The sequence below is a fragment of the Zonotrichia leucophrys genome, chromosome Z, assembly GCF_028769735.1.
Source record: "Zonotrichia leucophrys gambelii isolate GWCS_2022_RI chromosome Z, RI_Zleu_2.0, whole genome shotgun sequence".
In the NCBI taxonomy this organism is placed as follows: domain Eukaryota; kingdom Metazoa; phylum Chordata; class Aves; order Passeriformes; family Passerellidae; genus Zonotrichia; species Zonotrichia leucophrys.
The window spans coordinates 45,084,878-45,097,537 of NC_088200.1; the positions used below are offsets into that span (position 1 = coordinate 45,084,878).

The window sequence follows — 12,660 nt, forward strand, 5'->3', positions numbered from 1 at the left end:
ATTATGGAGCTGGTTAACATAAATGATCCTTAATGACATGTTGGACATGAGAACTCATTCACCAGATCTCCTGGAGCCAAACAGATACTTCCGCTGGGTTTCATCAATCCTACTTATCATATCATCAGCCTGGATTTCTTCAAATTTTTCTCTAGCTTGACTCCCATTTTACATTTCACCTTTTATGGTAAAAGTCACTAAAGCAAAAGGTTCTCTCTGTTAAGAGAGCTTCCTTGCATAAAAATAATATTGTCCTGACATTTTTATATTCCATAAGCCCTTGACCTTTTGGAGAAAACTCAAAGAAGACCACAGCTCTTTTAACCCTTTATGTTTCACAGAATTCATTGCTAAACAAACCTTGCATTTGATTCATAAGTTCAAGTTTGTATATCAATGTGTAATTGGTGTTGTTTCATTTAAAAAAGGACATTTGTTGCCTAGGTTTCTGGCATCTGTCTTGAGAGAGAATGGAGTAAAAAACCGCACTAAAATGCAATTAATTAGCTCTCTGTTTATATACCCCCAGATAAATAATGCATCCCCAGCTCTCCTCCAGATCTTTTGTGCTGCTCTGACAACAGGAAGAGACAGAAAATTCTTATAACTGGTTATCTGCCCCTGCCATTCATGAAAATAAATGCTCCAGAATGAATGACAGATGCTTTTCCTACTCTAAACTGCACAGTAGCCATGGGTCAGACTACATATGATTGAGTTTAATGGTTTGATAATGGTTCCACTCATAATTTTCCAGATTTTATTTAGTGGCCATGGATAAGTTTGTGGGATGCTCAGTCCTTGGACTTCACTATCAAGCCTTCATGTCTAGAGACAGAGTTCAAGGAAGAAAGGAGGTATTGATGTCACTGAGGAGTTCTCTAGAGCAATCCTGTCCCCCATACGTTTATAGGACCTGAAAGGCCACATCAAAAGGTGCTAATCCAGGTGGCTGATACCCTAGCACAGCTACACCCTAACAGCTTGACACATCATGACTACAGAAAGGCAAATGTAGTACCTATGCCTTACAAAGAGAAAAGAAGGGTGATCTGATGAACTAAAAGCCAGTTATCATCTCAGTTTCTGGGCAATTCATTTAGTTAGTACCCTTGGAAATTTATTCCAGATATATGAAGGTGGTGGTTGTGGCAAGTTACATCAAGCATTTACCAAGAGTAAATGCTCTCGCTTTTGTGAGAGCCGTGGATGTCATTTACCACAACCTTAGTAACCAACTGATTCTGCCGTGGCATTTCCATATTTGGGTTCAGGCACTGAGGTCTGGGTGGGGAGACAGCTACACGAGTAAAAAATGGTTAGGTGTAAAGGCTGGTGACTAGTATTTTATGCTAAGGGGTGGCATTCCCCAAGAGTCTGTGGGAACCTGTCTTGTTTTGCACCTTTATCAGTGTCTCGAGAGAGAAGATGTAGTGCACCTGCCTCACATTTGCATATGACACCAGTCTGGGGTGCCTGTAGTCAAATACTTGATGGCAGGGCTGCATGACTTAGGCAGGTGGGAGGAAGGGGATGGTATTGACCCTGTAAAATTTAACAAGGACAAATGTTGAGGTCTGCCATGGAAAGGCAGAATGCTGCAGACTGGGTCTGGAGAGCAGCTCTGGCAGAAAAGCCAGGTAGCAGTCTGAAGAGGTACCAGTGGTGTAGCATGTGAGAACCATGGATCATCCCCTCTTCTCTCTACTCAGACCATGAAATTATGCTTTACATACAAGAAAAACATTAACAGACTGTGAGACTTGGGGCCTGCAGCACAGGACAGGTCCAGAGAGGGCCACTGAAAATGGCCAGAGACCTGATGCACCTCTCCTAGGAAAACAGTCTGAGAGAGCTGATGTTGTTCTGCCTGGAGGAGACCCCATTGCAACCTTCCCAAAACTAAAGGGCGCTTATTTGAAAGACAGAGAAAGATATTTTACCAGGTCCTAAAGTGATAGGACAGGAGGTAATGGTTTTGAACTGAAAAAGGGTTGGATTAGATTTTAGGAAGAAATTCTTGAATGTAAGGGTAGTGAGACATAGGAAGAGGTTGCCTGGAGAAGTTGTGGATGCCCCATTCTTGGAGATGTTCAAGGCCTGGTTGGATGGAGCTCTGAGCAATCTGGTCTAGTGGAATGTGTTCCTGGCATGTCAGGGAGGTTGGAATCAGGTAATTTTTAGCAGTCTCTTCCATGAGAAACCAAGCAACGATTCTATGATACAGTATGTGCATTATTAAATACACAAAAGAAAAATTATCATTAGTGTAAAATCCAGAGCGAACCAAGTACATTTGATCTGTAAAGCAGTATATCAAAATTGTTAAAAGGCTCCTTTAAAATTACTTCCATTTCCAGTGAATAGAGGGAGATCTGTACCAGCTTTTGTCCTTGGACAAAAACTACTTATCCAGGAAGAAGAAAAGCCTATTCTTAAAAGAACAGTGACATAAGGCATGTAAGAGTGTGCCTGGATGCTCAAAGCTACATTTAGTTTACTTGAACACTCAGTTCCTGGGAACAGGCCAATACCAAGAGCTTCCCAAAGAATCTGGCAAAAGCCCAATGGGATTTTCAAGGAGAAACCATGGAGCTGGACCAGATGATCTCTCTAACCTCAAAAACTTTGTGAAGCAGAGTCAATCTTGCTTTTCTTGCTTTAAATCCTTTTGAAGAAGAAACCGTAAATCCAGGATTGATTTAGCCACCAAAAATTCTGCAGATGTTTAATGCATGACATTCTCATGGGAAGAGCTTGAGCCTTGATATTTTATTGTTAGAGTCATTGTCTTTAGAATGTAAATCCAGAATGAGAGAGGACATTGCATTGATGGAGAGACAACAACTCTCTCCCTCCATTTCCTCCCCCACCTGTCCACCTGCAAATATTAATCTGAAACCACAAAAGAGTAAAGGATAAAGGTAATTCATCTGAGCAACAAGCATCATGGCTAATTGTGAACATAATTAAACTTATACTAACAAACTTAAACCAGGGCACTGCAGAATTATGTCCCATAGTTACAAGACAATAGCAAGTGCCTATTGCAGCAACCTATTCTCATAGCTGTGACAATGCAAAGAGAAAGGGGTGTTTAGCACAGAAAAGTTCCCAGCACAGAAAAGTAAAATTAAGTTTACTCAAAACTTAATTTGAGTAAAAACTCAATTAAGTTTTTACATAGGTTGTGAGCAGATGTCTGATGTACCTTAGCAAGAGATAGTTAAAAACTAATTGAGCACCTTAATCACTATTTCCCTTTATACACAGTCTGAGATTCACGCATGTCTACAACAGCAATAGAAGCATTTCTGGGCTGCCCTGACTGCAATGGTCCATAAGAATCTTGATTTCAAATGTGGCTACTTTCACCAAAGCTTATTTCTCATTCATCCACTTACTATACACTGTGGTAACAAAACCTGACACTAATGAAAGAAGTATTAACTTTTTCTTACGTGCAAGACAATTTTTGAGAGTAAATATTTCAGAAGCTTATACTTGCTAGAAGCACAAAATAATAATAATAACAACAACAGTAATAATAATAATAATATTAAAGAAGTCACTACTGTGCTTCACTTCTTTCTTATGAGCTTCCCAAAAAACAGCCACATCACAATAACCCCACTCCAAACCTAACCAGGTGCCTAGCAAGCATGGAACTTACAGTTCGGGACTAATAGAGTTGTAAAAAAAGATTTAAAATATTTAGCTGCATAGGCAAAGTGAAAATGTAGCTGCTCATAAAAGTTGAAAGAAAACTGCTTCATCTTGGATAGCCTGGGTGGTACTGGCTGAGCATATAATGAATGTTTCCTCTGCACCACTCAAAAACTGAGCCCTCCTGCTGCATTTTGCACCATTTTCTAGACCACCCACTCAGATGAGGATACACAAACCACATGTGCTAGGAATGTTTGCCCTGTGCCGAAAGCAGTATCAGCATTATGACCTTACTCCTTGCACAATCAGGATTTTAATACAAACTTGCTTGTATTTTCAATTCCTTTGATTCTTTAACAGTTTGTATGTAGTCACTGGTTTTTAGATGCTTAAAGATTTGAAAGAGGAATGTAATTGTAGGAAAACCCCAGCATTATCAGAGTAGAAATGTTTTAAGCAAATATTTCTTGTCCTTCTCCTTCTGAAAAGAGATAGGCTTTATTTCTAGGTCTTGTTAAAAAGCTGTGTCTGACACCTTCACAAACCCACTCTTTCCTAAACAGGACTCAGATGTTGCATTCTGTCTCTCTGTGAGCAATGATAAAAGTTAGTAATTTATTCTTTGCTGTGATGAGAAGGGTGATGTCTGCTTACAGAAATTGCAGTTTTATAGCATCAGCTTTCTAAAGGAACATATGAAAATACATAATCTATTTGATGGAAGATTCAGGAAATGGTTACTTCCAGTCAGAATTATACTGAATGATAATAAAAATACATCTGCCGCATTCACAGCCTTACATTTGACTTTACTCAAATTACAAGACTGGCAATATTAAAGTAAATGAAAAATGCAAGACTACCACTTTCCAGTACAATCAGCCTGGCTGAGGTAAAACATAGAATGTAAGTCAGATAGAATACTGAAACAAATGGGAAACAGACATTAGCATCTCAAACAATAAAACACCTAAATTTTTTTATGTTGTTGCAATCTCCATCTCTCTCTGTTTCTACTCATCAACAACTGCAGATTTTATAATAACAAACCAAGGCAGTTGTACTATTGCATCTCTTCTTTACACCTTTTTTTCTTTCTCCCCATTCCACCCCACACCCCACGGCTTTGTTCTCACTGGAGTAACACTTCTCTTTCCTGTCAAGTCACAGTAGCATTTCTTGCAGCTCAATCAAATGCAAGGCTCTTACAGTGAGTGTGCTTTGATGTTAATTTATCTGTCCAGACACAGAGCCGACCTTGTAAATGTCATTGGTTTAGCAGCATTAATACACTGATTAACTTCCAAGCATGCACAAAAGCACTGCAGATATATGTGTTTTAGTCCCTGTCATCTGTTAGGAAGGCTTTTACACCCAGCAGTAAGACTCTGTACAGTGTATAGAGCAGCTTTCTGGTGTACACCGCATTCTACTGTATACTGCTTGACAATTAAGAAAACTATTGAAGTTCATAAAAACACATGCCTCACACTTGTTTAAACTTTGGAACATCTCTTGTTTTGCTGCTTATTTCTGTAGTTCCTCCTAGCTCCCGCTGTGGGTGAAAACCTGACAAAATTTTCATCGTGATTCCTAATTTCTGCAAACCACAGGCGAATGAGCAAACACAAAACAGACTCTGTAGACTGAAACAGGAGTTTACTAAAAGATAGTTTGTCATCGAACTGCAAGTGGTAAAAGATGAGATACGGTGCAACCGAACAAATCAAACATACTACCATCAATGCAGTGTCCGGAGTAAGATAATGCATACAACAAAACCAAATGAATGAGGCAATTTTCACTTCGGGCAATTCTACAGTTTTCCCATCAACATTGCAAACTAAGTGACAGGTTTTGGAACAAATGGGTCATTCAAGAGACCCCAAAACACTGGTACAGCTTCTAGGAAAGGAAGATTATACCCAGTAAGGACCAAGGACTCAAACTAGATTGTGAAAGTACTTTATTTCACTGTGAGAATGGGAAAGAAGAACAATGGGCCAGGCAAAACCCAAGAACTTGTAATTTCCTTCCCAGAGACTAAAAGAAACTTTAATAGAAATATACTGGGCTCTCCAAATGTGCTGTACTGTGTGCATTTTGTTTCTGAAATTGAAAGCATAGACTTTTCTAAAAACACCAAACCAATGAAGAGAGAGAGAAACAATCAACCATTTCTTACAGTCCAAAGGCTGAAGACTGAGCACAGATTAAGTTTTACCTTGGAAGACTCTCTTCACTTTAGTGTATGAGAGGAGTAAAGGAGGCCCCTTCCTCCTTTCTAGCTCTTTTTCTTTAGCACGGACTAAGATGGCCTTCAAATTTAGATGACATTGGAAGTTTTGTAAAGCCTCTCAGTTGATTACAATTTGTAAGAATTTTTTTTTTTTAAGTTGTCTACCGAATTGGACATCCACTTTCTGAGGAGGAAAGTTTCTAGTGAGAAAACTGTCTTTGCTACTGGATACAACTACTGCTCTAGTAACAGCAACTCATGCTGAGAATTACTCTAGACATTGGAACTTACTGCTAAACTCTGTCTGGTCCAAATTCTCTTATGTAACTGCTTTAAACAGCTTTATGCTAAGTAAGACTTCAAAACTTTTGTTGCCAAAACACTTTAACCTATCCCAAAGATCAATGCTCATAGACATTAAAGACTTGGAAGGGTATCTTGTTTTTCCTTTATGAGAAAGATGAATGTCTGAAATTAGGTGAACATAGATTTATTTTGTTTCCTTATACAAAATTAGATGAAAATAGCTAACTTTAAAATTTAGATCAAAACTTAGTCACTCTATTTCTATCAGAGTTTTGTGAAAAAGTCAATGCACACATTGACACCAACAGTCTATTTTCTCTCTCTCATTGAATTAGAAAATTTAAGAGTTTAAGGATCATCCACAGTTTGCATGAAATTCAGCACTGATTTGATACTGTAATTGATGTTATCTCCCTTTTATGCCTATTTATCTAGTTTTTCCTTTCCTCCATCCCTGTTCTCAGTGTACAATAAAGCTTATCTGGTATTTTAAGGGTAAAATGATTCATTTCACCATTTCTAAAAAAACAGTGCAATAGTTGTACTAGAAGTATCCCCTTCTGAAACTCAATGAGTCTTTACCACAAGACTTAGAAAAGTCCAAGTGGACAAATTTCCATTTACATCTGGTATAACTAGAAGACAGGAAAGTTGAACACACATTTGTAGACCAAAGGTTTTTAAGGTTGCTTTTAGATTACCAAACATTTTTATATAAAACAATCATTAAAAATTGAAGTTTATCCCCTTTACATGCACCCCTTTTCCCTTCCCCATCGTCACCTGCCTTCTGTCAATAGTAAAGTTAACATTACACTCCCAGTCCTCCATCCCCTCCCCAATTGCACATTAAGACATGGACTTAAAAGAACAACATAACGCTTCAAGTATGCTTCATGCCAATCATCAATAAGAGTCATAACATTACTGAAAAAGTACACTTATTCTTCAGAAGCCTAAGGAGGACTTCCTGCGGAGTATGATCAAACAACATTTTAAATAAGAAAAAAGCCCCCCAACCTAATATGTGTCGTGCCCTTTCAAAAAGAGTAAAGTGTAAAATTTTCTTTGGACTTAAAGAAACAGTATTAAGATTTACCATCTGAATAAGAAATAACCCCAATAGTTTTTCAGTGCTGCACAAACTGTGCACATTAAACAGTAAGTCATAAAGATACTACTGTTTAGCTCTACACATAGAGACTACATGTGGCATAATAAGCATACACATGACATACTGGCCTGTCTAGCAACAAGATACATTTATCAGTCTGGTAAACCTGAACAAACCTTTGCATCCAGAAGTATTTTTAAAATTATTATTTTCTCTTGTCATTTAAGAACTTGAGTTTTTCATATAAAGGCAATGATTTCATTGAGAAACCATCAGCAATATGAGAGCATGAAGTATTGGTGTGAAACTGAGTATACATCCTCTCATTTGATCAGGCATAAACAAGGATCCCGATTTCAAGAAATAATAGATGTTATGAAAGAATACTCATTTTTATAGACAAGAAATTCTTCTGGAAACACAATAAGGTTATCAACAGATACCAAAATCTGAAAAGTTTAAAAAGCATATGTGCATGTATGTGTGTATGTATATACATATACACAGGTGTGATACACGTGTATGTATAAACACACATACAGATGATATCATACATATATTTTGTTTCATGTATTCATTTAACTGTATAACAACACTTTTTCTTCTTTTCAAACAAAAGGTTTTAATTTAGCAGTTGTAAAAAAACAAACTAAATCAGAAAAAAATCCCCAAAACAAACTAAGCAGATCATTTACTATATGAATGAACAAAAATGTTATGCAAAAAGTTTTATGGTAGAAGTGAGTCACACACAGCAGAAGAGTGTTGAAACTCTAAGTAATAAATAGCTCCAAATTAAAAATTTTCTACAACATGTTCTTTAAAGACAGAACCAGTACTTTTTCTTTTATCATGAGCTCCTGCAGAACACCTTCACCCTAATATATATTTAATTTTGCAACATTTAAATGGACACAAAAATGTAGACTGCAAGAGTTGCCAGATTCAGGACAGTATACAAAGCATTTTTTGTCAAAAGTCTTATTGGTTTATTCACTGAGGCTAGACAGCAAGTCATATGAACCTATTTGGTGCACTTTTTAACTGTGTTTAAAATCAATATCAGTAAGTGGATAGAATCAAGGACTTGCAGTCCAAGCTGCTGTGGTAGACAGGAAATGAAATATAGGACCACTGCTTGGTTGCCACGTTTGTATCTTGTTTCCCAGAACTGCAGAGCTGGAATCAAGACTGTAGTGTTTTAATTGACTAAAGAAAGAGAGCAAGAAGTGGCATTTCAATGTGAATAAGGTTACTAGGCTTGTGAAAGTACTGCATCAAAAGAGCACACAAGGGACCCCACTACTTGCAATATCTGGTAGTGTCACTCAGTGACTCATTGACTTTTGGATACATGTATGCAATAATAAATAGATCAGTTATGTAGTAAGGCAGTGTGTTGAACATGCATTCATCTTGTGGACTTGAACACCACAGAGAGAGATACATGATATCATACACATTCGTTAAGAACAAGTATTTTTGTTTGTTTTTCTGCATTTGTTTTTCAAGGCTATCCAGGTAAACTCTTCCAGAGCATTTTCTTCTTGAGAAGAGTGGTCCTCTGAGTCTGGTCACTTTTGCTCTCCTTTATCAAGAGACTGGCTTTAAGGAAAAAAAAAAAGCTGAAGAGGTTTTTGGTTTTTTTCCCCTCCATTTTGGTCGCATCATTCACTTAAAGAACAGTTTTTGACACAGCCATATGCTGAATCCTCAGGAGGTTCCAGATGTTTCCAGATAACTCTGTAGTTTACGGACTGTGGTTTTGTCCAGTGAACAAAGATCAAAGTCAAAGGTTGTGTTTGTGATATGAAAGTGTCCAGTTTCTTCTATAAGATTTACTATCTGAAAGAAAAGAAAATATGCAATTGGAAATGCAAATTGCCCCAATACTTGCAGATTTAACCATTATCCTTATTATTCACTTCCTTTCTGACATGCATTATTGTCCAGATTCTGGTATCTTGTTGTTTTGTTTTTTTTTTAAGATCATCATCAACCATAATGTCAGCATATCCATCTGCTGTTGCTGCAAACATTAGCATTGACAATATATTTTTCAAATGTACAAAGAAAATCTGCTTATTTTCTAATTCAGTTTAAAAAATAGGGGAGGAAGGGGCAACATTATACTCTTAAGCTCAAACAAATAATTAAAAATCCCAAGTAGATCTCTGGAATGTTTCTTATGTGCATAGCTGCTAAGCAGGTTACATTAGGAAATAAATTACATAAATCTTTCTGCAAGCGAGGAAAAGAAATAAATCCTTAGAGAGTCCAGTCCCTATTATTAAAAAAAACCCCAAAACCCAAGAAATCTTACATGAACTGTTAGTTCACAAAAAAAGTAGTAGTCACTTTTTGAGTAACACAGTTAAATCTTTTTTTTTTTTTTTTTTTGCCAAATGAACTATGGAAGGACTCCCAGCAAGGTCATAACATCATTTAGGTTGTGGGGTCTTCATCCTTAGAGATATTTCAGTCATTTGACATAGTCCCAGGCAATTGGCTCTACATGGTCTTGTGACCTCCAGAGATTCCTTCCAACCTTAACCATCCCATATTTCCGTGAAATCAACAGTGGACACCTAACTTGTGCCTTTCTGCAGTTGTGACATTTTTAGTCATTAAACTGTAGTCTTTATTTTTGAAGAGTGGTCATAACACAATTGCTATAAAAATAACTTCAGATATTTTAAGTTCTAGGATGCATACCTACCTCAAAAAAAAACCACACTGAGCATCTTGAAAAGCCAAAGCATTACTTGTCAGACAGGGCTAACAAAGTGCCAGCACATGGCTGCTATAAATCTCTTACGTGTGGTTTCATTCCAAGAGACAGACATGCCAAGGGCACACAGAAAAGCACTCCACCTTCCAGTGGCCTCTGGGTAGCTCATGGACTCACAGAACAACACTGCTCTTCTCAGTCCTTCCAACCACCCCTCGTGCAGCACTCAGGCTACACTCCAAATCCTGTCTGCAACCTCCAGTTGGAAACCCATTTAGCTCTGGGGCTTCCACATACACCTCCACTGAAACACTACTCCGAGATACTCCTTGATTGTTTTGAGCTTTATTACTCTGACTGCAATTCCTTTTCCACAGCTGAAGGAGATACACATGATGCACACATGGGTTACAGAATGTACCTTAAAAAGACAAATCTGTTAGCAATAACCAACTTCACAAAGAACAATTAATTTAAACTAAATATTTTGTAGATTTCCACTCTCCATGTAATTACATAAACAGGTATTTTTTCTTCTCAGACCACAGAAGTAAAGACTATGTAAATGATAAATGAAATATTAAATGTGTATTGTCAGGCATGGAATGACACAACCAAGAACAGATAAAATAGAACGGATACAAGATAAAATAATAAAAGGGAAATGCTTGTTACAATAAAAATCTCCCTTTTCAATCACCCTTTATTTTCAAAGATGGGAAAATATAAAAATAAAATCTGCTTAATTTGGATTACAGCTGCCCATAATTCTGAAAGCACCTGGAAAAAATCTCGCTTTTATTAGCACATAGTTTAAATTTGTACCTCTTCCTTTCAACTTCTTTTCCATATAGGAATTTTTAATCTAAAAATACTAACTTCATTTGTCCACTTGTTGGTTCACAGATTCTTGTAACACTTTTCCATCCCCTACTGTTGTTCTGCAATTGACATGAGGCAAAAAAACAATGGAGCGTGAAAAAACTGATTGATACCAGAAGCAAACTTTGATATGTATTATTATCCTCATTTTTTGCCACTCTCTAGAGCCTCATCTAAGAGAGAAGCAAAGGTAAGTAGTCAATCCAGCCTCCTTTTGTAAAGTCTAGAATCTAATCTTGGGCTTGCTATCTGAATATCCACTGATATCCACTGAGACAAATAAATGGCTGCACAAGAAGTTTACAGAAGCAGTGGCCAAGAAAATGCATCTACATTGAACAACTCTGTCTCTCACTTCCTTGTGTTACTGTGGAAGAATACTACCCCTAATAACCCCCACTGCAATATACTTGATTTTAGAAACAAAGATTATGTGGAAGTGTTAACACATGTATTTTTAAACAGTGCTGCATATTTTAAGAAATGGATAAGGACTTCTATTGATCAAGTTCTGCTTTTGGCTTTTAAGCTCTAGGTCAAGGGAAACACAAACATTTTAAATATCCAGCCCCCAAGAAATACAGTCGCTATGTCTGGGCACCTGGCAAGTGACTGAAATGAACCCCAAAGGCTTTAATGGGTGTACAAAAATGTATCAAGATAAACCCAGACAGCCCAATGAAAAACACCTGCCTGTGTGCCAGTCAATGAGGAATTCATGACTTACAGTATTAGCATATAGCATCCTTGTGCTATTCAGAAATTCTTCAAAAAGAATAAAATATTGAGATTAGCTGCTAGGAAATCTGACAGTTGTAACATTAAAAACACAGCATTAAAATGTTTTATTCCAAAAGCTCAGGCTGCAAAGAACAAAATACTCCATTTGTTCCTGCTGTATAAGCTTTGCTTTTCTGCAGTAAATTACGTCTCTGTTTACATAATGTCTCTCCAGCTCAGTTTCATCATTATCCATCATAGTATAACTATTTATCAGCCTTTAAACAAGCAAATGAGTGTGTTTGTATAAGGAAGTCAAAGTGCAACTAATGACAGTCATTTTTCAATTTATGGAGGGTTTTAGGCCATGTGATAGTTTCCAGACCTCCAAGCTGCCCCTGGCAGCAAATTCTAAGAAGATAGTTGCCATCTGAAGTTAAGCGCCTTCAGAACATGAGCAACCTAGTTTTCAGCCATGCTGCAAGCTCTCAATTTCTTCCTTAAGCCTGTGCTGCCTAATGCACTGGCTTTTGGATTTTTTACCAGCTGAAGATATGACTTCTGATGCCTGAAAACAAGACAAAAAGTTACCAGAAATGTTGCTGCCTTTCTTAGGGTTGTGCTAACATTTTCTTCACTGAAAATGCAGAGTTAGAAACACTGCTTTAGCCAGCCAAATTCATTTGAATGTATTGGATATGCTGCATTAATATCTGATAAGAAAAAGAAAGAAAAAGAAAAAGGAAAAAGGAAAAAGGAAAAGGAAAAAAAGGAAAAAGAAGAGAAAAAGAAGAGAAAAAAAGAGAAAACAGAGAAAAAGGGAAAAAGAGAAAGGCCTCGTCACTGTGAATTCCAACCTCTTTCCTTACAGTGAAAGATGTGGTAGAGGAATTTCTTTGTAAACATGATTTCTGACCAACATCTGTCTTGCCACAGTACAATATTCATATAAAAACTGCTCACAGGACTGATTGCTTGGTGAAATGTTCTTCACATATC

General features: G+C 37.2%; 1 protein-coding gene across 1 annotated transcript in view; it reads right to left on the bottom strand.

Moving 5' to 3' along the window:
- Positions 1–5,309: 5,309 nt before the first annotated feature.
- MLLT3 (MLLT3 super elongation complex subunit) overlaps positions 5,310–12,660 on the bottom strand; it is a 114,728-nt gene continuing 107,377 nt past the window's right edge. The window contains exon 12 of the mRNA XM_064736324.1: positions 5,310–9,173. Coding sequence (XP_064592394.1) covers positions 9,042–9,173 — 132 coding nt within the window. The 3' untranslated portion in view covers positions 5,310–9,041. The remainder of the gene's footprint in view (positions 9,174–12,660) is intronic.